The sequence below is a fragment of the Eutrigla gurnardus genome, assembly GCF_963514095.1.
Source record: "Eutrigla gurnardus genome assembly, chromosome: 2".
Lineage (NCBI taxonomy): Eukaryota > Metazoa > Chordata > Actinopteri > Perciformes > Triglidae > Eutrigla > Eutrigla gurnardus.
The window spans coordinates 5154919-5181828 of record NC_139916.1 but is presented as its reverse complement, the minus strand read 5'-3'; the positions used below and the strand labels follow the sequence as shown (position 1 = coordinate 5181828).

The 26910-nt window shown below is 45.0% G+C and overlaps 2 protein-coding genes across 2 annotated transcripts in view; both read right to left on the bottom strand.

The window, feature by feature from the left end:
- Positions 1 to 10129: 10129 nt before the first annotated feature.
- LOC311031127 (E3 ubiquitin/ISG15 ligase TRIM25-like) overlaps positions 10130 to 26910 on the bottom strand; it is a gene marked incomplete at its 5' end in the record, with an annotated part of 48047 nt that continues 31266 nt past the window's right edge. Inside the window, one exon of the mRNA XM_084037246.1 lies at positions 10130 to 11104. Coding sequence (XP_083893372.1) covers positions 10712 to 11104 — 393 coding nt within the window. The 3' untranslated portion in view covers positions 10130 to 10711. The remainder of the gene's footprint in view (positions 11105 to 26910) is intronic.
- On the bottom strand, positions 21688 to 23970 carry LOC311031179 (tripartite motif-containing protein 16-like). The gene has a single exon (XM_084037332.1). The coding sequence runs from the start codon at positions 23938 to 23940 to the stop codon at positions 22276 to 22278; it is 1665 nt and encodes a 554-aa protein (XP_083893458.1). The 5' UTR covers positions 23941 to 23970; the 3' UTR covers positions 21688 to 22275.

The following is a 26910-nucleotide window of genomic DNA, read 5'->3' as shown; positions in this document are numbered from 1 at the left end:
AGATCCTGCTCTCTCTAAGGTGGGACCATGTGTACTGTCGGCAGTCTGCGTGCATCCTCCTCCACACATCCACCAGGCCATGAGCAGAGACCAGCCGCCTCAGAGCATGCTGGGATGCTGGATGTGGCTCTGCATGGTTTCGGTCTAAACCCTCATTTTCAGTACAATTAAAATCCCCACCCAAGAATAAAAAATCCTCCGTGGCACAGCCGTTTAAAACATCACTTACTTTTTCTAAAAAAACCTTCCTCTCTGCACCGATTGTTGGAGCATACACATTAATAAAAACAGCTGTAAAATTGTCAAATGGAGCTTTGACTAATAGTAGCCTCCCCTCGATAAAATGCTCAACCTCCAGTGAGACTGGAGTAAAAGCCTTGGAGAAGAGGAAGCCTACTCCTCCACTCAGAGAAGTGCCATGACTCAAAATGGCTTCCCCTTCCCACTCTCTCCTCCAGTCTGCCTCATTGCCTTTGTCACTGTGTGTTTCTTGTAAAAAATAAAATATCTATTCATTTCATTTTTGCTGTTTCATGAATACTTGCTCTTTTTTTGTCCTCTCTGGCTCCGTTCACATGAACACTTCCCACTCTAAAACAATCCATGTTGAGTGAGAGGTTAAAAACGAGGCTTAAAAACAATAAATTCATTAAAACACACATTAGAGCATTTTCCATCACTGTTCATTTGTTTTTTTACCTTGACTACAAATTTCTAAAGACTTCTTGGTTGGTAAAACCGGACAACTCTTGCTGGCTAATATGGAGCCGGGCCGAGGAGCAAAACAAAGTTAGATCCGGGAAGAAATCCTCTATTTTTACCCCATGTTGGTTTTTTGTTTTTCTTAAAAAATTCCTGATTTTTTCTGGAGTGTATTGTGATTTTTTTTGGCTGTTGCTGAGGCTAGGAGCTTCACTGCCGTCGGACACATATTCCTCACTGCTCTCGTCTGTGTTGGCCCTCCTATCCGTCTGCCCGTCTTCTTCACTGGCTTTACTCGTTTTAGCATCACTTGTTGTGTTTTTTGTTTTTCTTTGTTGAGTTTTATCAGCAGAGTGGTGCTGCTGACGATGCGTAGGAAGGAGGCTGACGACTTCTCTCATTATAGAACATTTATTTCAGAACAATGAAATGTGGCCATCTGCCGGTTGGGTTGAGCGCGGACTGACTGGAATATGAAAAACGTTCCGCATAAAAATGTCCATGTACGGGAAGTCCATTAGGTCACAATACAATACATGAACATTCATTACATTAATTATTGTGTGTGCTCTTGCGCCCTCTTGTGTCTCTAAGAGTAAACAATATTTACAGTCATGTAACCTGAGAACATAAAAATAGGCTTACATTTTAACACCCCCACTTGTACTCAGGTTGGTAACACAAAAACACCAAAACAAGATTAAACAAATGTGTACCTTTGGCTTACACATATTAGTCACCAAAAAGAAGACCTGCAAACTTTCCCAGTTTGAACTTGCTGACAGGCTTCGTCATCAGCGACCATTTCATCAGTAGCACAATACATTAAATTCACCTTACCCTCATTCACAGTAGACCTAATAAAGTGATACCTAATGTCTATGTGTTTACAACGCTTTCTATTCACAGGATTTCTGGCAAGAGCAATCGTCCCCTGATTGTCTTCGTGTATTACCGTTTGTGTGTATTGGTAACCATCCATATTCTCCAGTAATTGTTCTAGGTAAAGGCATTCCTGAACAGTAGAAGCAAGTGCCATATACTCTGCTTCGCATGTGGAAAGTGCAACAGTAGGTTGCTTCTTTGCCTTCCATGAAACAAGTGCACTGTTTTCACTAAGACTAACACAGTATCCTGTGGTACTGCGGCGATCACTGGTATCAGCCGCCCAGTCTGCATCACTGTAGGCTTTTATACCAAGATTCTCAGTGCTTCTCCTAAAGGTTAAACCTTTGTCTGCTGTACCTTTAAGGTATCGCAGGACATGCTTCACAGTAACCCATTGCTCCTCTGTAGGCTCAGCTAGGTACTGTGACAGCCTGCTCACCACAAAACTCAGATCAGGCCTAGTGCAGGTCGTCAGGTATATCAGACTGCCCACGGCCTCTCTGTACATCCTGATATCTGTCATTTTAACTGCATCATTACTGTATTCGAGCTTTTGCTCACAAGGGGTATCTCTCACCCTGCATTCTGACATGTTGAAACGCTGTAGAATTTTGTTAATGTACTTCTCTTGTGACATCTTAATGCATTCATCAGAAAAATCAAAATCAATACCAAGAAAATGTTTGAGTTGCCCCAAATCTTTCATCTTGAATTGCTCTGCAAGCATCCCTTTCACCTTTTTCAGTTTTCCTTCATCGCTTGCAGCGATGATCAAGTCATCGACCCACACAATTATGATCACTTTCCCTTCTTTAGACTCTTGGGAATAAACACAGTTGTCAGCTTGGTTTTGTGTGAAACCATTTTCAGTTAAGCAATCATGTAAAACCCTGTTCCAGTTTCTTCCAGACTGTTTGAGACCATAAAGCGATTTCTCTAGCCTATACACTACACCCTCTTTTTCTTCATAGCCCTCTGGTGGATTGATGTAGATTTCGTGGTCGATGGGGGCGTGTAAGAACGCGGTTTTCACGTCCATTTGGTGGACCAGTAAATTTTCCTGCACTGCCTTCTGTAGCACAATTCTAACACTGGTTAGGTCTGCTGTAGGTGAAAACGTTTCCCCATAGTCTACCCCCATTTTCTGGCTGTAGCCCTTGGCGACAAATCGAGCCTTGTACTGGTCATTCCCATCTACACCAGACTTGATTGCGTAAACCCACCTACCCCCCACTGGTTTCTTGCCCACGGGTAGTGTTGTCGGGGTAAAGGTTTTATTCTCATTTAGAGACTGGATTTCCTCATTCATTGCTTTTCTCCATTCTTTTGAATTGTCTGACTGCATTGCTTCACCATAAGTTTGCGGAATGCCACAAACTGCTCTGCAGCAGTAGTCTACTGTGACATGCATCCCGTCACTATCACTGTCTTCTCTCACGAAGTCGCCTAGGTAATTTGGTGCCCTCCTTTCTCTTGTTGGATACCGCCTACTCTCAGGATCGATGCTTGTAACACTTCCAGTTTCATTATGCTCAGTAGACTCATTTGCTGCCCTTGGACTATCGCAATGTGGACTTTTACCGGGTTCATTTTGCTCTAGAGCCTTTTCTGCACTCCTGTTGACCCCCTGCGTCCCCCTAGTCCTGACTCTGTGCCCCACACCGTCATCATTTAGATCTGGCTCATCTGTCTGTGTTTGTTTTTCTGCAGCTGTTTTGCTCACAAATTTCACCAGCCTGTGTTTTTGCACTTTGTTTGTATTTGGGTGATACACCAAATACGCTGGGCTATTTTTATCGTACCCCACAAAACGCCCCTGATCACACCTGGAGTCAAGCTTTCCCTTTTCCTGCTCATAATTGTAGCAAACAGACCCGAATCGTTGCATTCTGGACACATTGGGCTTTTTGTTTGTCAACATCTCGTAAGGAGTCAGCCCTGTGCGCTTGTTCAAGCATCTGTTGCGTACCGTTGCTGCTGTTTGTACTGCGTAGTGCCAAAGGTGTTTTGGTAACGCACTTTCAATTAGCATGCACCTGCCCATCTCGAAAAGAGTACGCCACCCACGTTCTGCTGTTCCATTTTGGTGCGGTGAGTACGGAGCTGTCGTCTCATGCCTAATTTTGCTTTTCCTCAGCAGCGCCTGGAAATCACCACCTGTGAACTCAGTTCCATTATCAGATCGCATACACTTCACCTTCCCATACGGGGATACATCTGCAAGGAATTTTTCAGTTGCCTGCACTGCGTCACTCTTTTTCTTTAGAAAGTAAACAAATACTGCATTTGAGTAATCATCGGTAAAAGACTGTGCATATTTGTACCCATCTAATGACTCAGTGGCTATTGGACCTGCAAGGTCTGTGTGTATCATTTCTAAAGGAGCCTTTGCTCTGGCATCGGGGTTCCTATTTCTAGTTTGTGTAAACTTCCCTTGAATACACACCTCACACTCTTGCTCAGGCTTACTCATTTTTCCCTTGATCTGCATACCATCAACAACATCATGTAACCTAAGCACATCATCATAATTACAGTGGCCTAGTATCTCATGCCATGCTTGGATGTCGTGGGTTGCATTACACTTATCATCAGTTGACTCAATCTCAGTGTGCAGGTAGTACAATCTGCCAAACACATGAATGTCAAACCTGGTACCATACCTGCCCAGTAAACATTTTCTCGACCATCGTCTAGATGAAGACGTCCAATCGACGTCGCGTCACGACGTGACTTTAATTCGACTTTTTTTCGACATCATAAAATAATATCATGGCAAATATGACCTTATTAAATATGCATTTTAGAGAGGTTTAACTGAATAAACACGGCCAGAAAACGTTTGCTCGACCTGCGTCCAGATGAAGACGTCCAATCGACGTCGCGTCACGACGTGACTTTAATTCGACTGTTTTTCGACATCATAAAATAATATCATGGCAAATATGACCTTATTAAATATGCATTTTAGAGAGGTTTAACTGAATAAACACGGCCAGAAAACGTTTGCTCGACCTGCGTCCAGATGAAGACGTCCAATCGACGTCGCGTCACGACGTGACTTTAATTCGACTTTTTTTCGACATCATAAAATAATATCATGGCAAATATGACCTTATTAAATATGCATTTTAGAGAGGTTTAACTGAATAAACACGGCCAGAAAACGTTTGCTCGACCTGCGTCCAGATGAAGACGTCCAATCGACGTCGCGTCACGACGTGACTTTAATTCGACTGTTTTTCGACATCATAAAATAATATCATGGCAAATATGACCTTATTAAATATGCATTTTAGAGAGGTTTAACTGAATAAACACGGCCAGAAAACGTTTGCTCGACCTGCGTCCAGATGAAGACGTCCAATCGACGTCGCGTCACGACGTGACTTTAATTCGACTGTTTTTCGACATCATAAAATAATATCATGGCAAATATGACCTTATTAAATATGCATTTTAGAGAGGTTTAACTGAATAAACACGGCCAGAAAACGTTTGCTCGACCTGCGTCCAGATGAAGACGTCCAATCGACGTCGCGTCACGACGTGACTTTAATTCGACTGTTTTTCGACATCATAAAATACCCAGCAAACATTTTGACGTCTATTTGACGTCTAATCAACGTCGGTCAGGCAGGTTGATCTGACGTCTACCTGAGGGGCTGAAATGACCAACGTCATTTAGACTTTTTTTCAACGACATATCAACGCACGAATGTTAAAAACTATTCAAAATAATGGAAATATGTTCGTGAATTTAAGAAAATAATGTAGTATCATATTGGCAATGTGGGCTAAAATGTTTGTGATTCTAGCGTCCATCTAGGAACTATTTTTCCTCGCGTAGTTAGCGCACCTAGCGGTTTCCTACGCATGCGCAAGAAGAACTTTGCAGCGTCAGTTGACGAGGAGGAGACACAGACACCTGTGAAAGGTGAGTTACTAAAAGTACTGTAGTTTAAAATGAAACCGTGTTTGGTAAGACATTATACGTTTATCAGTTGCATGTTAGAGTTTTGATTTTCTTGCTGCATCGTGTATTGTTACAGATAGCTGTTTTTTTGTTGCTTTTATCCGTAACCGAGCGGCGGCTAGCAGCCGAGTTAGCTGCCGTGTGAAACTAGCCCTGAGTTAGCTCACAGGCTAGTGAGGTGCGATGCTAAACCGAGCCGAACATTTGTGCAACTCTCGGTTTAGCATCGTTACAGAACCATAACACTTTAAGGCGCCGTCCAGACGGGGGTGAAAACGTTATTTTTTCTCTCTCTTCCTCGGCATTGTTTCAAGAATATTTGCATCTAGACGGATCCACCGAAAACGCTGTAGTTCATATGCCAGGCCTATAGGTGTCGCTTGACATACACCAAAAAGGAGACGGAGAGACGGAGCATGCGCAGAAGGTTTTCGCTCTATAATTTGTTCTTGCCATCTATAAAGTGCATTTAACACATTTCTTATGCCCTCCCTCCAGCTGCTGTGAAGAGATGGAGTCCAAAGGCCACAGATGCAGAAATGGAGAGTGTGATTCAGAACCACCTTAAACATGCCCCAGCAAGGAGTGGGGGCAAGGGGCAGACTGCAATAAAAAGGAAGTCAATAAAACATTTGTTCCAATATACATGTTCGTTTTTTATTCAATTATTCAATATATGGATAACTACATATATCTGGTCCTGAATGCTGAATTTTTTTTTTGATTTACCTGAGATTAGTCCATGTACTACTTGTATTTTACAGTATGGGTGAACATTACTCGAGTATTTTTAACTTTATCACAGGTGAGTTTATTTACTATGAAAGTTTCCACCAGGTTCACCATTCCTGTGATATTTTAAGTTGGCAAATGTGAAATTTGCTGGTGTTGTCTATTGGACTTTTTGACCTCTTTGCATTTTAAGGATTTTTTTTGCTGAAATGTATAAGTTAATTTAAATAGTTGTAGATTAGAGCATTAAGAATTGCACATGTATACAGCACAAGAGCTGTGCTTGTCATAGAATGTATGGATGTGGTAATGCCAGTTATGTAGGCACTAGTTGAAACTAGATTTAGGTAAACATATTTTTAAATGCAATACATTACATGTGTATTTTGACAAAGGTTGATATGCCGTCGAAACGACGTTGAAATGACGTGAATTGATGCCGTCTAAAAGCCGTCATGAGACCGACGTTAATTAGACGTCAAATAGACGTCACGTAGAGACGTGGAAAAGTCGTCTATACGACGTAATAATGACATAGTAGCCTGCTCTGTGAGCCGTTGATATGTCGTAGAAACGACGTTGAAACGACGTGAATTGATGCCGTCTAAAAGCCGTCGAAATCCGACGTCAGAAAAACTTTCATTTCAGCACCTCTGGTAGACGTCGAATCGACCTGCCTGACCGACGTCGATTAGACGTCAAATAGACGTCAAAATGTTTGCTGGGTGGTTATCAAGACATCATCATCTTCTTTGAAGACGACTGTGGACCCATTCGTGGTTGCTGCCTTCACCGAGAAAATGTTCTGCGGGTACGACGGCACATACAGAGCGTCCAACAGTTTCGCATTGCACCGCCGTCCACTGCTGTCGATGAGGGTAACCACTGCCGTGCCTCTCCGCTGAGCGACGCCGCTGCATCTGGTCCCATCAGCCAACTCAACGCTGTGAGTCTCCGGCCTGAAGGTGCTGTCGAAACTTGTGAACAAGGCGATGTCGTTGATGACGTGGGATGTGGCCCCGGTGTCCACCATCAGGCCCCTCTCCTGGATGGTGCGCGCCGGCTGCTGCTGGTCACTGGCCCGTCCGTCCGCCATCTTGAACGCGAAGTCCTCCTTTACCTCAGCATTCTCCGACACTTGGCTCACGCCGTCCCTTCGGTCTCTGTCTTTGTCTTTTCGTCTGCATGTCGCGTCCCTGTGTGTGTCACTTTTGCAAACACTACACCACGTCTTCTGTCGACACGCTCTCGCTCGGTGCCCCTTGGTCCCGCACTTGAAGCACACCATCTCGCTGTCGTCTTTGCCCGGTCCATGTGCGCTGCTACTGGGAGGTCGCCGTCCGGTTCTCCCCTGGGTCTTCATCACGCTGTCATCGTTCGACCCGGTTGCTCTGATGTTCTCGGTTTCCTCGAAACTCCGCAATTTGGTCTTGAAGTCAGCAAACGTGATGTTATCGTAGGTGTGCGCCACATGAATTGCGAATGGCTTGAAGCTCTCTGGCAATCCCTTCAGCGCCATAGCCACCAGCAAACTGTCCCCCGGCGTTTCTCCCGCGCTTCTCAGGGCAGTTATGGCGGTCTCTGCTCTAATGATATAGTCTATTACACTTTCGCCGATGGACTTTTGAAGTGAGGTCAGCGTGATGTACAAACTAATTATACGAGGCTTTCCCTTCCCTGCATAATAGTCTCTCAGAATATTTCATGCTTTTCTGCCATCATCTTGCGCATCTCTCATTACCAGAGACAGACTTTTGTCATCTAGCAGTAGGATCAACTCTGCATACGCGTCCGCGTTTTTCTCAGGATCTGCTGCTATTTCAGCTTCTTCTACTGGCTCATTCAACACAGTGTTGTTCAGCCCTAATAAACGAAAGTGTCCCAACAATTTAGTTTCCCAAACTTCATATTTTGCCTCGTCGCCGTCGAATACCAGTCGATGTAGCCTGCTGCTACTTGCCCTTCGTTGCTCTGCCATGCTAGCTTGCCCCTCTCCTCAGGTTAGCAGCCTTCCTCAGCACGCGATCCGTTGCAACTTTCTTGGCTTTCGTCGACTATCTTCTCCTCCAAACGTCTCCTGGGCCCATAACCTGTTGAGTTTTATCAGCAGAGTGGTGCTGCTGACGATGCGTAGGAAGGAGGCTGACGACTTCTCTCATTATAGAACATTTATTTCAGAACAATGAAATGTGGCCATCTGCCGGTTGGGTTGAGCGCGGACTGACTGGAATATGAAAAACGTTCCGCATAAAAATGTCCATGTACGGGAAGTCCATTAGGTCACAATACAATACATGAACATTCATTACATTAATTATTGTGTGTGCTCTTGCGCCCTCTTGTGTCTCTAAGAGTAAACAATATTTACAGTCATGTAACCTGAGAACATAAAAATAGGCTTACATTTTAACATTCTTCTACGTTTTATAGTAGGTTTTTCTCTAACAACCTCTGCTGCAGCCTCCTCTTCCTCCATCTCATCCTCCTCTCCCAGATCACTCCATCTTGTATTACCTTGCCCAATCTCTTCATTTATGTTTCCTTCATTAACCTCATCTGCCTGCCCTTCACCTGTTTCCCCTGCCTGTCCCTTTCCACTGATCTCACCCTGTTCCACACCTGCATTTCCACTCGTTTTTTCCTCCTTTTCTCCCACCACTACACTTCCCACCGTTTCACCCAGCGGCGCCGCCAGGATTCAATTTCAATGTACGCACAGAAACGGCAAATACAACAACAAATGGAAAAATACCTTTTTAAGACAGAATCTAATGTTTTCAGTATCAGTGAAATCAGTAGTGTATATCATGGTGATAGGCCCCGGTGCAAATAGTTTTTTGTGCCCTCCATCCCCGCCCTAAACACAAGCGCACGCTTGTGAGCACTCCACGCACGCACACACACACACGCTTGGACACACACGCACAGTACGGTATGATAACTCTCCCGGCCCGGGGAGAGAGACATGCATCGGCTCGGCCCACAGTGCTCAGCAGCAGAGAGGTGACGAGACTAGAGCCGAGCTGTATTGTGTAGTGGAGAGGGGCCAACACACGCTATGCGTAATTGCGCACACACGCGCGATCGTCCTCTCAAATGCGGCTGCGTCTCTCCAGGTCACTGTGTGAGAGAAAGAAAAGCTCTGACTTGCTTGGGCAGACGTTGTTTGGTGTCACCCGCTGAAATTTAAATATCTACCCGCTGATTTTTTTTTCACCTTCAAAAAAAGTACGCGCAGTGCGTACAGGATTCCGGCTGGCGGCGCCACTGACCAGGAAAACAAATAATAAAAAAAACCTGCTCCACTTTCAGGAGGACGGTTTGGGATTCTCGGTGTCACAAACGTCCAACTAGAGCTCCGATGCTTCTGAGAGAAGTGCAAAAGAAGTTCTTTATTTGGCTACGTGTTACTGAAACACACCGACGCTGGAGAACCAAGAACGGTTGTGGACAAATTCTCTACATTGCACGTGGGAAAGCAAATATAAAACCTATAAAGTGTTAACTTATACCACACGTTAAACTGAATGCAGAGCCAGTGTTTTATTCTGTCCCCCATTAAAAAGGAAACAAGGCTATGTGTGCAAAAACAAACCCTTTCACATTTACAAAAAGGACATAAAGAGCCCGACAGTTAGTGTGTGTGATGCATGGAAAGTCAATCAACCTCAGAATAACAAAATCCTTGCAAAAATAAGAAATCAGCTCTTCGGTTAACGACACAGGAGGTGATGAAACCTGGACCCGATGAAAGGAAACCCCGTGTGATGAAACCCACAACCAGGAAACATCTGCACCGCCAATCTGAGAGTTAAAGACACACGACGAAGCTCGGGGGAAATCATTTATATTCAATATCATAATCACATAAGCATCAATAATTCATATAAAAAAACCTCTTTAAAACAAAACTTTTCAGCATCTGTGATCGACGTCCCAAAAACAAACAAAGAGTCTTACAGGAGGTGGAGAAAACAAACACACCTGGCAGTGTAACTAAACCCGGAGCGATCGCTTCCTGTGAAGCTGATGATGAGATTTGAGGCGTGTTGTTGTTGTTCTGGGTCGCATTAGATCGTCAGCTGTTCCTGTTATTTTGTCCACCTCCCGCTCACACCATCAAGTACAAGATCTGCTGCTCAGTTAGCAAAAATATCAACAGAATAAAAAAAGTGCTGGTGTTACTGGTGTTACTGGTGTTACTCTTTCAAGACCCACAATAAGGAGGGACTTGTAAAATGTAACATTTTCAAGCTGTGTTCCATTCTCAAAAGAAAACATCAGCAAAACAGTTATTTTATTTTTAATGGGATTCAAATAGAGGAGAGAAGGAGGCGGAGAGGAGAAGGACAAGAGGAGGAGGAGGGAGAAGAAGAAGGAGGTGAAATCATTCAACTCTTAAATGCCTTCTGTCTAGTTGAGTTGACAGAACTCACCACTGCCTCTAAAATAAACACTAAGTCCAGCATAGAGGGGCTCAGTGAACGTGGTCTGGACTCTGTGGAGGAGAGTCATGGTCTTAGAGACGCTGTAGAAGGACAGAATACCTGCTCTGTGATCCAGGAACACTCCTACTCTGGAGGACCGAGGACCTGAGACGGGAGTATGAACTAAGTTGTAGGAGAACTTATCTCTGTTGTTGATCAAATATAACGACCAGGATTTGTCATTGAATCCAAACGTACATTGACGCCAGTCTCCTGTTCTACTGATACTCTTGTATGCGACTGCTACACCAACTCCATCACCTCCTCTCCACTCCACCTCCCAGTAACAACGGCCAGTCAGACTTTCTCTACTCAGGACCTGATCATTATCAGTGAATCTGTCTGGGTGACTAGAATAAGACTGGTTTTGACTCCATGTTGCTTTTCTGTTCCCCTCAGATAATAACAGACGTTTGTTTGCTGTGTTTGGATCCAGTGTGATTTCACGTGAATATTTCAAGAATCCAGCTCTGGTCTTGGGTTCTGGTTGTGGCAGTGAAACATCCACTTCAGTCCCTGCCAGTGAGACGTTTGTCCATCTGTGTGTCAGAACTTCCTGTAGTCCATCTCTGACTTCTGACAGCGCCGCCGTCACGTCCTCAAAGTAGCGGCGAGGAGGACGGGCGTTGATGCTGGATGAGTGTGTGGACTCACTGAGTGGTGACAGTGACGGGTAGTCGTGTAGAAACTGGTTGTGATCCTCTGTGTGTGAGAGCTTCTCCAGCTCAGCGTCTCTCCTCTTCAGCTCACTGATCTCCTGCTGCAGCTTCTCCTGAAGCTCTCCGACTCGACTCACTTCCCTTTCCTGCTGGGATCTGACCTGCTGCTTCACGTCAGAGCGTCTTCTCTCCATGAGACGGATCAGCTCCGTGAACATCTCCTCACTGTCCTCCACTGCTTTATCAGCAGAGTGGTTGATGGCCTCCACCTCCTGGTGGAGCAGCTTCACATCTTTGTCTCTGTCCTGGATTCTCTGCTGGATGTTTAGTCGACTCCCCTCCAGCTCTCTCTGCCTCTCGGTCCTTTCTGCTGCAGCTGAGACTGTGTCGTGGCCTTTATGTTCCTCCACAGAGCAGAGATAACAGATAGACTGCTGATCAGTACGGCAGAACATCTTCATCACCTCATCGTGACGAGAGCACACGTTCTCCTGGAGCTTGTTGGAGGGCTCCACCAGCCGGTGTTTCTTAAATGCTGCTGATTCATGATGAGGCTGGAGGTGTTTCTCACAGTAAGAGGCCAGACACACCAGACAGGACTTGAGGGCTTTCAGTTTCCTCCCAGTGCAGGAATCACAGGCCACATCTTCAGGTCCAGCATAGCAGAGACCAGCAGGAGCAGCTTGGAGTCCAGTCCTCTTCCGCTCCTCCACCAGATCTGCCAACATGGTGTTTTTCAGCAGGACAGGCCTCGGTATGAAGGTCTGCCTACACTGAGGGCAGCTGTAGATCTCCTTCTCATCCCAGAAGCTTCCAATACACTTCATGCAGTAGTTGTGTCCACAGGAAGTAGACACCGGATCCTTCAGTAGATCCAGACAGATGGAACAAGAGAAGGTTTCCCGGTCCAGCTGAACTCCTTTCTGCGCCATTTCACCTCTCAGCGACGACGACTGTCTGAGTTTCACTTAGTGAGAAGTGAAACTGGTCTGAGGTCTGATCTCAACAACACTGTGTGTGTGCAGTGAAGGTGGCCTGTCAGCTGCTGCACTTCACCGCCATGTTGGTTACACCCGTCCACACGCAGTAGATCTGAAGGGGAGGGAACAAGGAAGTGTGTGTGTGTGTGTGTGTGTGTGTGTGTGAGAGAGAGAGAGAGAGAGAGATTTTTTTTATTTTGACAAAAAACACTTTATTTACAATATTCATATATACATATACATACAATATTCATCAATATCTCAACAGAGAAAATGCAATGCATCAATAAAGTGCTATTTGTGCATAAGGTTAATAAAAAGAGGAGTTTATCCGATAAAAAACTGTGCAAATACTAAATCATCATTTTTGACAGAGCAGATAAAATCACCGAAGCACCACCGCCGTTTAAAATGTTCCACGTCCCCAATGGTCTTATAAAACTTAAACTCTAGACATATTCTTGACTTAATGTTACAGAGAAACACAGGAAGGGCCTCATGCCCCCTCTTTCTTTTACCTTGTTTCTCCGACTGATGAAGACTGCCATTTTTGCTTCTCCTAATAGGAAGTTTATCAGCTGCCATTTGACACAATCTGTCTTTTTCTATCCTGCACCAAAAATAAAAACTCTCTCTGAAAAAAACACATTAAAAGAGCTAAAAACCAACGTTAAAAAAGAAAAAAAAGCTTGTGAGTCTCAGGCATTCAGTAAAAACATGGAAAACTGTCTCTCTTAGGCCACAGATAGGACATTGGTTTGAAACGGCAGGATTTTAAACTGAGACAAAGGCATTTGAGGCGATGGCACCATGAAGTACCCTCCACTGGAGGTCAGCTGTCCGTTTTTTAAGGGGAGGCTTGTATAAAACCCTCCACTGTGGGCAGGCCCCGTCCCACCCCGGTCTGTTGCTCCAAGCTGTGGGGGGCCTACTTTCCAGTCCTTTCCTGTTGACTGATTTGACAATGTTGGTATACAGCGTTGCCTTGTCGGCTCTGTGCAGGCTGAGCTTGCCCGGGCTAGTGACAGTTAACAGGGGTCCAGTCTCTTCTCCAAACTCTGGGCTCAGGCCAGAGGGGGGTCTATACACGACAGACGATGCCACAGGAGGGATGCAACAAGATTATTTCAGATTAAAACTCTACCTCTGTATGACATTTGAGGGAGCAGCCATTTCCATTTTTTTATTTTACTCTCTACTCTTTCTAGGACGGTCTCCCAGTTTCTCAGCACCACAGCCTCATTCCCGAGAAACACCCCAAGATATTTCAGCCCGTCTTTCTTCCAGGCAAGGCTCTGGGGGAGAACCGGGAGACCGTCAGCCCATTCACCAACAGCGAGGGCTTCGCCAGGGGCGTTGCTAGACATAAAACTCTACTGGGGCACAGGCCCCCTATTTCATAAATCACAAAAAACATCCTTGAATTCCCGCTGCATGTATGAAATGTGCTATACAATGTGCTATATAAACTTCCCTTGCTCAGCCCACTATTACTGCCACAGCCACACTGCTGCTGCTAAAACCGAAAGGTAAAAATGTAGAGATATTAATCTCTAATTCATATTTATTTCAACATACATAATGAACATGCTCAACATGTTTTTGATGATTTTGGAGTACCGTTCCCACATTTGTGAATGAAGAACATCAGACGCTTGGGGTTGGGGGAAATCACTGTGACTGTAAATCTTACTTTAATGCTGAGCCATCACTTGGTTTACAAAGTACTATAAAGTAAATTGTATTAAAATGAAAAGATAATGCGGTAAACCGTCAGCTATCTAACTCCTATGAAACAACACAGAGTGATCTGTGATTCAGAGCAGCAAACATGAGGACTGGTGGTGATTATTGAGTGGTAATAGAAATGTGTAACACGTCGTTGTTTGAGTTACTTACTGGAAGGACCGCAACACTGTCAGAAACTACGCGCACTGTGCCGCTTCACGCCGGCTACTGCGGGCATCGGGGCGAGCGGGGCAGGTCACGTGGGAGAGAGAAGTGGATCATACCATGACGTGATGGGGGGGTCTGTTGTATTTTCAAAGTAAACCATATCCTGTCTATGGTTTTTTGACCATGTTTAAGCTTGTCAAACACGGACTTGCGTTTAAAAAACAACATAACTGATATATTTTTTTGCATTTATCTATGCGTGCGCGCCGCGGTGCCCCAGCTACGACATGCACACTGCCGTGCACGGACGTAATGTGTGCGCCGGACCCGGACCACAAGGTACGCGCCTCAGCGTGTATTTTGGATTAAACTGCGTTGGTTTGAGATTGTGGATGAGAAAGAAAATCCATTCTTTTACCGTTATTATCAATATAAATTAATCCACTGCCAAATATAGTAGCTCGTTAAAACTCGAACGGGAGTTTTTACTGGGGCACTGCAGATCAATACTGGGGCACGTGCCCCAGTAAAAGAGGTCTAGCGACGCCGATGGGCTTCGCTCTTTTTCCAGTTCACCCTCGCTGCTGATAAAATAGTAAAATTGTTTACAATATTTTCTAAAATGTCCATCTCACCCTGATTTTTAATAAAAACAATGAGGTCATCAGCGTAGGCTGATAAAACAACGCTTCCATTAAAACCAGGTAAAATGAGACCTTCAATATTAAAACGTATTTTGTTGAGGAGGGGTTCCAGGGAGAGCGTGTAGAGCATGCCAGACAGAGCACAGCCCTGCCGAACGCCTCTACATGCTCTAAAAGGAGCACACAGACTACCGTTTATCTTCAGCACACTCTCAACCCCACTGTACAACACCTTGATCTTAGCTATGAAACCAGCGCTGAACCCAAACTTCTCCATAACTTTCCAGAGGAAATTGTGTTCAACGCGGTCAAAAGCCTTTTCCTGGTCTAGACAAATCAGACCAGTGTTACTGCCCAATGAGCTGGAGACGTCCAAAACATCCCGAATGAGGTGGACATTGTCCACCATGGACCTGCCGGGCACACAGTAGGTCTGGTCCCGATGGATGACCTGCTCCATAGCTTTCCCCAGCCTGGAGGCAAAGAGTTTGGACAGAAGTTTGTAATCCACACACAACAAAGACACAGGGCGCTAGTTTTTGATTTCTTGCAGGTTACCTTTTTTTGGTAGGAGAGTGATAACTGCTCTGCGGCAGGAAGTGGGCATGGAGCCAGAGGCCAGACTTTCATTAAAAACATCTAAAAGATCATTTGCAAAGATGTCCCAGAAGGCTTTATAAAACTCGACTGTGAGGCCGTCGATGCCGGGAGCCCGCCGCCCTTGCATGCCCTGCAGGGCAGCGTGTAGCTCCTGCATCTGCAGCGGCCCCTCGAGACAGGTGTTGGTCTCCTGAGAGACCTGAGGCAGTCCACCAGTGAACCCCTCCAGTAGAGCGTCCTGCTCCTCATATTCGCTTGTGTAGAGGGAGGTATAAAACTCCACCGCACGCCTTCGGATCTGGCTTGGCTCCACAATCTCCTGCCCTGTGTCTGAAAGCAGTGTGTGGATTACTCGCCCCTGCCCATTCTTTCTCTCCAGGCCGAAAAAATAACTAGAGGGGACATCCATCTCTTCGATGGCTTGAAACCGGGACCTGACCAGTGCGCCCTGTGCTCTACTTTCCAGCAGGTCAGCTAAAGCTAGCTTTTTGACTTTGAGGACTTCAATATGTTCTCGATCTCCTGTGGATTCACTTCAATTCTCAAGTTCCACTATATCTATCTCCAGGTCCTTCATAGATCTAGTGATGTCCCAAGACCCGAGAATGATCAGTAAAAATAGCTGGGGTAATTGTGCATGATTTATAAATATTAAAGTGATGCTTAAAACAATAAAAACGATCTAGTCTGGCTGAGGAGATCCTGCTCTCTCTAAGGTGGGACCATGTGTACTGTCGGCAGTCTGCGTGCATCCTCCTCCACACATCCACCAGGCCATGAGCAGAGACCAGCCGCCTCAGAGCATGCTGGGATGCTGGATGTGGCTCTGCATGGTTTCGGTCTAAACCCTCATTTTCAGTACAATTAAAATCCCCACCCAAGAATAAAAAATCCTCCGTGGCACAGCCGTTTAAAACATCACATACTTTTTCTAAAAAAACCTTCCTCTCTGCACCGATTGTTGGAGCATACACATTAATAAAAACAGCTGTAAAATTGTCAAATGGAGCTTTGACTAATAGTAGCCTCCCCTCGATAAAATGCTCAACCTCCAGTGAGACTGGAGTAAAAGCCTTGGAGAAGAGGAAGCCTACTCCTCCACTCAGAGAAGTGCCATGACTCAAAATGGCTTCCCCTTCCCACTCTCTCCTCCAGTCTGCCTCATTGCCTTTGTCTCTGTGTGTTTCTTGTAAAAAATAAAATATCTATTCATTTCATTTTTGCTGTTTCATAAATACTTGCTCTTTTTTTGTCCTCTCTGGCTCCGTTCACATGAACACTTCCCACTCTAAAACAATCCATGTTGAGTGAGAGGTTAAAAACGAGGCTTAAAAACAATCAATTAATTAAAACACACATTAGAGCATTTTCCATCACTGTTCATTTGTTTTTTTACCTTGACTACAAATTTCTATAGACTTCTTGGTTGGTAAAACCGGACAACTCTTGCCGGCTAATATGGAGCCGGGCCGAGGAGCAAAACAAAGTTAGATCCGGGAAGAAATCCTCTATTTTTACCCCATGTTGGTTTTTTTTCTTCTTAAAAAATTCCTGATTTTTTCTGGAGTGTATAGTGATTTTTTTTGGCTGTTGCTGAGGCTAGGAGCTTCACTGCCGTCGGACACATATTCGTCACTGCTCTCGTCTGTGTTGGCCCTCCTATCCGTCTGCCCGTCTTCTTCACTGGCTTTACTCGTTTTAGCATCACTTGTTGTGTTTTTTGTTTTTCTTCTACGTTTTATAGTAGGTTTTTCTCTAACAACCTCTGCTGCAGCCTCCTCTTCCTCCATCTCATCCTCTTCTCCCAGATCACTCCATCTTGTATTACCTTGCCCAATCTCTTCATTTATTTTTCCTTCATTAACCTCATCTGCCTGCCCTTCACCTGTTTCCCCTGCCTGTCCCTTTCCACTGATCTCACCCTGTTCCACACCTGCATTTTCACTCGTTTTTTCCTCCTTTTCTCCCACCACTACACTTCCCACCGTTTCACCCAGCGGCGCCGCCAGGATTCAATTTCAATGTACGCACAGAAACGGCAAATACAACAACAAATGGAAAAATACCTTTTTAAGACTAAATCTAATGTTTTCAGTATCAGTGAAATCAGTAGTTATATCATGGTGATAGGCCCCGGTGCAAATAGTTTTTTGTGCCCTCCATCCCCGCCCTAAACACAAGCGCACGCTTGTGAGCACTCCACGCACGCACACACACACACGCTTGGACACACACGCACAGTACGGTATGATAACTCTCCCGGCCCGGGGAGAGAGACATGCATCGGCTCGGCCCGCAGTGCTCAGCAGCAGAGAGGAGACGAGACTAGAGCCGAGCTGTATTGTGTAGTGGAGAGGGGCCAACACACGCTATGCGTAATTGCGCACACACGCGCGATCGTCCTCTCAAATGCGGCTGCGTCTCTCCAGGTCACTGTGTGAGAGAAAGAAAAGCTCTGACTTGCTTGGGCAGACGTTGTTTGGTGTCACCCGCCGAAATTTAAATATCTACCCGCTGATTTTTTTTTCACCTTCAAAAAAAGTACGCGCAGTGCGTACAGGATTCCGGCTGGCGGCGCCACTGACCAGGAAAACAAATAATAAAAAAACCTGCTCCACTTTCAGGAGGACGGTTTTAGTGGGGTCGTATAAGGCTCAGTCATTTTAAATTCGTGTTAAAGTTTGGTTTTCACTTCCAAGTTGAAGTTTAGGGTCTACAGAAAAATTTGAGTCCGAGTGTCAAACACACAGATGAAAAATGGCCTCTAGGGGGCGCCGCAAAATATGTAAACTGCTACAACTTTTGATTAGATTATCCAATTTTAACATATGAGGTATGTATGGATTCAGAATTAAAAGGAGAAACAGGTATACCAAGCATTTGGTGACCAGATAAAAATAAATACACTTTTATCCCAAAATATTACATGGACACAAGCGAAATTATGCTTTTTTTGGAGATAAAGTCTGGAAATGTCCTCAAAGTTGCTATGAAACATGATTTTTAAAGTTATTGTAAATAAAGGCTGTGTAATGACTCGACTGGATTTAAGATTGGTGTTCAGAATATCCCTATAGCACAAACATAGCTAGGATACCCGTACACAAATATGGCTGCATATAGCCTACGTGATATGAAGCACCCAACTTGCAGGCCTTTTGTTATTGTTGCACTTTTTAATTATTTTGCTGGAAGGATCAGCATCACAGCAGCGTTTTCAACGTCACACCAAAGACGTGATGGAGCTGTTGCTCAGCAATGGGAATCCCTTTGAGGAGAGCAGTAAAGACCTGGTTACTTTAGATAACAAGGTGTGCGAGTCTGCAGCCGCTGCAGCATCGGTCCTTAAAGTTGAGTCAATGGGACAAGAGCAGTACAACAACTTCAAAAAGAATGTGCTGGACTCACATGACACACCACTGACAGCTCCGATCAAGCGAAACAACTTGATGTTGTTCCATGAGAAGAAAACACGCAAGAAGACAGCAGCTAAACTGAGGATGCAGCACTTCAAACGTCATGCAGAGCTTTATGGGAAAGCTTTCATTGTGCTGGAAAGCCGGAGTGGGAATTTGGAAGATTTTTTCTGCCACGAGTCTTCTCCATACCCACCTGCATTGTCATGCGAAGGATCCCTCAACTCCTGTACGAAATCAGATTTGTTGTTTTACATCCTGGGGAATCCTAAGAGTGGAGGAATATCTGACAGTGAGGAGATAGTTGCACCAGATCTTTATGATTTCATTGTCATTGATGGTGGAGCACTTATCCATTCACTGCCTGGCACGACTGTCCAAGGGAAGACCTTTGAGTCCTACTTCGACAAGGTGTTCTGCCCAAGAGTTCAACGTGACCTGAAAAGATCAACACGAGTGGACATCGTCTGGGACCAGTATCGTGCTTTGACAATCAAAGGAGGAACAAGAGAAAAGCGAGGATCAGGCACCCGACAACGCATCTCTGGCACTGCCAAAGTCCCAAGAGATTGGCAGGCATTTCTGGGAAATGAGGATAATAAGACAGAACTGTTTTCATTCCTGTCAACTGCGCTTGTAACAAATGGACAGTTCCCAGATGACAAAGATGTCTACATAACAGCAGATGATTGCGTCCACCATGTTGGAAACAGTCCTCCAATGGATCGCTGCAACCACGAGGAAGCTGACACTCGTGTCCTAGTGCATCTTCTCCATGCCCTCCAAACAGCATCAGTTGGGATGGTCTATACTGGAGACACAGATGTTGTCGTAATCCTGCTGAGTAATTTCCATCATATCAAGGCTTTGAATGCAACTGCAGAAATCTGGATCTGCTTCAAAACTGGAAAGACATCAAGAATGATCTCCCTGAACACTCTCGCCACAAAACTGGGCACAGAAACATGTAAAGCCATGGCTCTCTTCCACGCATTCACGGGATCAGACAGCACATCTTCTTTCAAGTTCAGGGGTAAGCGATCCTGCTGCAAATTGATGCACGAAGTTCCACACTTGACAGAGGAGTTCGCAACCATCATTGAGACTCCATTCCAAACCTCTCCAAGGCTGAAAGAAGTTGCAGTAAACTTTGTCTGTAGGCTGTACTCCAGTGAATCAAATGAGGAAAATGATGTTGATCTTCGAATGAGGCTATTCTCACAGAAGACGAGGGATGTTGAAAGAATCCCCCCAACAATGGATGCTTTGGATCTACATCTCAAAAGGAGTGTCTTCCAAGCAAGCATCTGGACAACAGCCCACATGTAAGTATGCACCTGTATGGATTTGAGTACTATATAATCACAAAAAAAACATGCATTTATGTATTCATTCATTTAGGTCTATAATGCCTGACAACAACCCCACTGACCATGGGTGGAAAGAAGAGGACAGCAAACTTCTTCCCATTTGGACTACGCTACCACTTGCCAAAGACGTATTCCAACTAGATGTGAAGTGTGGTTGTACAAGTACTTGTACAAGTCGACCTGCCAGTTCTCGGTGCAAGTGCATGAAGGCGAAGTTAAAGTGCACACGTCTGTGCAAGTGCACATGTCAGAACTTCTAAGACTGACATAGAATAAATCAAAGAAGTAAATTATAGTTATCATTGTAGAGTGAAGTTCTCAGAATAAATGTTAGCCCTATGGTCCTCTGTTCATTTTTTGAATGCCAGAAAAACTATTGTTTATCTTCTTATTGTTATTGATTTACTTTCTTCCAGATATAAAGTTCTTTTGTGAAAATTTCTTGTGAATAAAATGATGGCTTGTTGGCTTGTTGGCTTGATTGATTGATTGATTGATTGATTGATTGATTGATTGATTGATTGATTGATTGATTGATTGATTGATTGATTGATTGATTGACTGACTGAAAAAAGTTGAGACAACTGATCCTAAATCAATACATAGAAAGTTCATGGCTGTTACTACATTTTGCGGCGCCTCCTATAGAATAGAAGAGTGAGGAGCATTTCAATTTCAGTTTAATCACCACACAGTCTTGACTTGTGAAATAACATTAAAAAGTAAAATTCCTTAGCAACTGTGAGGATATTTTCAGACTTTATCTTTAAAAAAGCATAATTTCGCTTGTGTCCATGTAATATTTTGGGCTAAAAGTGTATTTATTTTTATCTGGTCACCAAATGCTTAGCATACCAGTTTCTCCTTTTAATTCTGAATCCATACATACCTCATTTGTTAAATTTGGTTAATCTAATCAAAAGTTGTAGCAGTTTACATATTTTGCGGCGCCCCCTAGAGGCCATTTTTTATCTGTGTGTTTGACACTCGGACTCAAATTTTTCTATAGACCCTAAACTTCAACTTAGAAGTGAAAACCAAACTTTAACACCAATTTGAAATGACTGAGAAAAATTACACATGCATCCGACCCCACTAAACCCTTTCACATTTACAAAAAGGACATAAAGAGCCCGACAGTTAGTGTGTGTGATGCATGGAAAGTCAATCAACCTCAGAATAACAAAATCCTTGCAAAAATAAGAAATCAGCTCTTCGGTTAATGACACAGGAGGTGATGAAAGCTGGACCCGATGAAAGGAAACCCCGTGTGATGAAACCCACAACCAGGAAACATCTGCACCGCCAATCTGAGAGTTAAAGACACACGACGAAGCTCGGGGGAAATCATTTATATTCAATATCATAATCACATAAGCATCAATAATTCATATAAAAAAACCTCTTTAAAACAAAACTTTTCAGCATCTGTGATCGACGTCCCAAAAACAAACAAAGAGTCTTACAGGAGGTGGAGAAAACAAACACACCTGGCAGTGTAACTAAACCCGGAGCGATCGCTTCCTGTGAAGCTGATGATGAGATTTGAGGCGTGTTGTTGTTGTTCTGGGTCGCATTAGATCGTCAGCTGTTCCTGTTATTTTGTCCACCTCCCGCTCACACCATCAAGTACAAGATCTGCTGCTCAGTCAGCAAAAATATCAACAGAATAAAAAAAGTACTGGTGTTACTGGTGTTACTGGTGTTACTGTTTCAAGACCCACAATAAGGAGGGACTTGTAAAATGTAACATTTTCAAGCTGTGTTCCATTCTCAAAAGAAAACATCAGCAAAACAGTTATTTTATTTTTAATGGGATTCAAATAGAGGAGAGAAGGAGGCGGAGAGGAGAAGGACAAGAGGAGGAGGAGGAGGAGGGAGAAGAAGAAGGAGGTGAAATCATTCAACTCTTAAATGCCTTCTGTCTAGTTGAGTTGACAGAACTCACCACTGCCTCCAAAATAAACACGAAGTCCAGCATAGAGGGGCTCAGTGAACGTGGTCTGGACTCTGTGGAGGAGAGTCATGGTCTTAGAGACGCTGTAGAAGGACAGAATACCTGCTCTGTGATCCAGGAACACTCCTACTCTGGAGCACCGAGGACCTGAGACGGGAGTTTCAACTGAGTTGTAGGAGAACGTATATCTTTTATTGTTACAATATAACGACCAGGATTTGTCATTGTATCCAAACATACATTGACGCCAGTCTCCTGTTCTACTGATACTCTTGTATGCGACTGCTACACCAACTCCATAACCTCCTCTCCACTCCACCTCCCAGTAACAACGGCCAGTCAGACTTTCTCTACTCAGGACCTGATCATAATCAGTGAATCTGTCTGGGTGACTAGAATAAGACTGGTTTTGACTCCCTGTTGCTTTTCTGTTCCCCTCAGATAATAACAGACATGTGTATGCTGTGTTTGGATCCAGTGTGATTTCACGTGAATATTTCAAGAATCCAGCTCTGGTCTTGGGTTCTGGTTGTGGCAGTGAAACATCCACTTCAGTCCCTGCCAGTGAGACGTTTGTCCATCTGTGTGTCAGAACTTCCTGTAGTCCATCTCTGACTTCTGACAGCGCCGCCGTCACGTCCTCAAAGTAGCGGCGAGGAGGACGGGCGTTGATGCTGGATGAGTGTGTGGACTCACTGAGTGGTGACAGTGACGGGTAGTCGTGTAGAAACTGGTTGTGATCCTCTGTGTGTGAGAGCTTCTCCAGCTCAGCGTCTCTCCTCTTCAGCTCACTGATCTCCTGCTGCAGCTTCTCCTGAAGCTCTCCGACTCGACTCACTTCCCTTTCCTGCTGGGATCTGACCTGCTGCTTCACGTCAGAGCGTCTTCTCTCCATGAGACGGATCAGCTCCGTGAACATCTCCTCACTGTCCTCCACTGCTTTATCAGCAGAGTGGTTGATGGCCTCCACCTCCTGGTGGAGCAGCTTCACATCTTTGTCTCTGTCCTGGATTCTCTGCTGGATGTTTAGTCGACTCCCCTCCAGCTCTCTCTGCCTCTCGGTCCTTTCTGCTGCAGCTGAGACTGTGTCGTGGCCTTTATGTTCGTCCACAGGGCAGAGATAACAGATAGACTGCTGATCAGTACGGCAGAACATCTTCATCACCTCATCATGACGAGAGCACACGTTCTCCTGGAGCTTGTTGGAGGGCTCCACCAGCCGGTGTTTCTTAAATGCTGCTGATTCATGATGAGGCTGGAGGTGTTTCTCACAGAAAGAGGCCAGACACACCAGACAGGACTTGAGGGCTTTCAGTTTCCTCCCAGTGCAGGAATCACAGGCCACATCTTCAGGTCCAGCATAGCAGAGACCAGCAGGAGCAGCTTGGAGTCCAGTCTTCTTCAGCTCCTCCACCAGATCTGCCAACATGGTGTTTTTCAGCAGGACAGGCCTCGGTATGAAGGTCTGCCTACACTGAGGGCAGCTGTAGATCTCCTTCTCATCCCAGAAGCTTCCAATACACTTCATGCAGTAGTTGTGTCCACAGGAAGTAGTCACCGGATCCTTCAGTAGATCCAGACAGATGGAACAAGAGATGGTTTCCCGGTCCAGCTGAACTCCTTTCTGCGCCATTTCACCTCTCAGCGACGACGACTGTCTGAGTTTCACTTAGTGAGAAGTGAAACTGGTCTGAGGTCTGATCTCAACAACACTGTGTGTGTGCAGTGAAGGTGGCCTGTCAGCTGCTGCACTTCACCGCCATGTTGGTTACACCCGTCCACACGCAGTAGATCTGAAGGGGAGGGAACAAGGAAGTGTGTGTGTGTGTGTGTGTGTGTGTGTGTGTGTGTGTGTGAGAGAGAGAGAGAGAGAGAGAGAGATTTTTTTTATTTTGACAAAAAACACTTTATTTACAATATTCATATATACATATACATACAATATTCATCAATATCTCAACAGAGAAAATGCAATGCATCAATAAAGTGCTATTTGTGCATAAGGTTAATAAAAAGAGGAGTTTATCTGATAAAAAACTGTGCAAATACTAAATCATCATTTTTGACAGAGCAGATAAAATCACCGAAGCACCACCGCCGTTTAAAATGTTCCACGTCCCCAATGGTCTTATAAAACTTAAACTCTAGACATATTCTTGACTTAATGTTACAGAGAAACACAGGAAGGGCCTCATGCCCCCTCTTTCTTTTACCTTGTTTCTCCGACTGATGAAGACTGCCATTTTTGCTTCTCCTAATAGGAAGTTTATCAGCTGCCATTTGACACAATCTGTCTTTTTCTATCCTGCAGCAAAAATAAAAACTCTCTCTGAAAAAAACACATTAAAAGAGCTAAAAACCAACGTTAAAAAAGAAAAAAAGCTTGTGAGTCTCAGGCATTCAGTAAAAACATGGAAAACTGTCTCTCTTAGGCCACAGAAAGGACATTGGTTTGAAACGGCAGGATTTAAAACTGAGACAAAGGCATTTGAGGCGATGGCACCATGAAGTACCCTCCACTGGAGGTCAGCTGTCCGTTTTTTAAGGGGAGGCTTGTATAAAACCCTCCACTGCGGGCAGGCCCCGTCCCACCCCGCTCTGTTGCTCCAAGCTGTGGGGGGCCTACTTTCCAGTCCTTTCCTGTTGACTGATTTGACAATGTTGGTATACAGCGTTGCCTTGTCGGCTCTGTGCAGGCTGAGCTTGCCCGGGCTAGTGACAGTTAACAGGGGTCCAGTCTCTTCTCCAAACTCTGGGCTCAGGCCAGAGGGGGGGTCTATACACGACAGACGATGCCACAGGAGGGATGCAACAAGATTATTTAAGATTAAAACTCTACCTCTGTATGACATTTGAGGGAGCAGCCATTTCCATTTTTTTATTTTACTCTCTACTCTTTCTAGGACGGTCTCCCAGTTTCTCAGCACCACAGCCTCATTCCCGAGAAACACCCCAAGATATTTCAGCCCGTCTTTTTTCCAGGCAAGGCTCTGGGGGAGAACCGGGAGACCGTCAGCCCATTCACCAACAGCGAAGGCTTCGCTCTTTTTCCAGTTCACCCTCGCTGCTGATAAAATAGTAAAATTGTTTACAATATTTTCTAAAATGTCCATCTCACCCTGATTTTTAATAAAAACAATGAGGTCATCAGCGTAGGCTGATAAAACAATGCTTCCATTAAAACCAGGTAAAATGAGACCTTCAATATTAAAACGTATTTTGTTGAGGAGGGGTTCCAGGGAGAGCGTGTAGAGCATGCCAGACAGAGCACAGCCCTGCCGAACGCCTCTACATGCTCTAAAAGGAGCACACAGACTACCGTTTATCTTCAGCACACTCTCAACCCCACTGTACAACACCTTGATCTTAGCTATGAAACCAGCGCTGAACCCAAACTTCTCCATAACTTTCCAGAGGAAATTGTGTTCAACGCGGTCAAAAGCCTTTTCCTGGTCTAGACAAATCAGACCAGTGTTACTGCCCAATGAGCTGGAGACGTCCAAAACATCCCGAATGAGGTGGACATTGTCCACCATGGACCTGCCGGGCACACAGTAGGTCTGGTCCCGATGGATGACCTGCTCCATAGCTTTCCCCAGCCTGGAGGCAAAGAGTTTGGACAGAAGTTTGTAATCCACACACAACAAAGACACAGGGCGCTAGTTTTTGATTTCTTGCAGGTTACCTTTTTTTGGTAGGAGAGTGATAACTGCTCTGCGGCAGGAAGTGGGCATGGAGCCAGAGGCCAGACTTTCATTAAAAACATCTAAAAGATCATTTGCAAAGATGTCCCAGAAGGCTTTATAAAACTCGACGGTGAGGCCGTCGATGCCGGGAGCCCGCCGCCCTTGCATGCCCTGCAGGGCAGCGTGTAGCTCCTGCATCTGCAGCGGCCCCTCGAGACAGGTGTTGGTCTCCTGAGAGACCTGAGGCAGTCCACCAGTGAACCCCTCCAGTAGAGCGTCCTGCTCCTCATATTAGCTTGTGTAGAGGGAGGTATAAAACTCCACCGCACGCCTTCGGATCTGGCTTGGCTCCACGATCTCCTGCCCTGTGTCTGAAAGCAGTGTGTGGATTACTCGCCCCTGCCCATTCTTTCTCTCCAGGCCGAAGAAATAACTAGAGGGGACATCCATCTCTTCGATGGCTTGAAACCGGGACCTGACCAGTGCGCCCTGTGCTCTACTTTCCAGCAGGTCAGCTAAAGCTAGCTTTTTGACTTTGAGGACTTCAATATGTTCGATCTCCTGTGGATTCACTTCAATTCTCAAGTTCCACTATATCTATCTCCAGGTCCTTCATAGATCTAGTGATGTCCCAAGACCCGAGAATGATCAGTAAAAATAGCTGGGGTAATTGTGCATGATTTATAAATATTAAAGTGATGCTTAAAACAATAAAAACGATCTAGTCTGGCTGAGGAGATCCTGCTCTCTCTAAGGTGGGACCATGTGTACTGTCGGCAGTCTGCGTGCATCCTCCTCCACACATCCACCAGGCCATGAGCAGAGACCAGCCGCCTCAGAGCATGCTGGGATGCTGGATGTGGCTCTGCATGGTTTCGGTCTAAACCCTCATTTTCAGTACAATTAAAATCCCCACC

Bases quoted from the DNA above. Each gene is read 5' to 3' on its own strand.
- LOC311031179 (XM_084037332.1), bottom strand. From the start codon at position 23,940: ATGGCGCAGAAAGGAGTTCAGCTGGACCGGGAAACCATCTCTTGTTCC.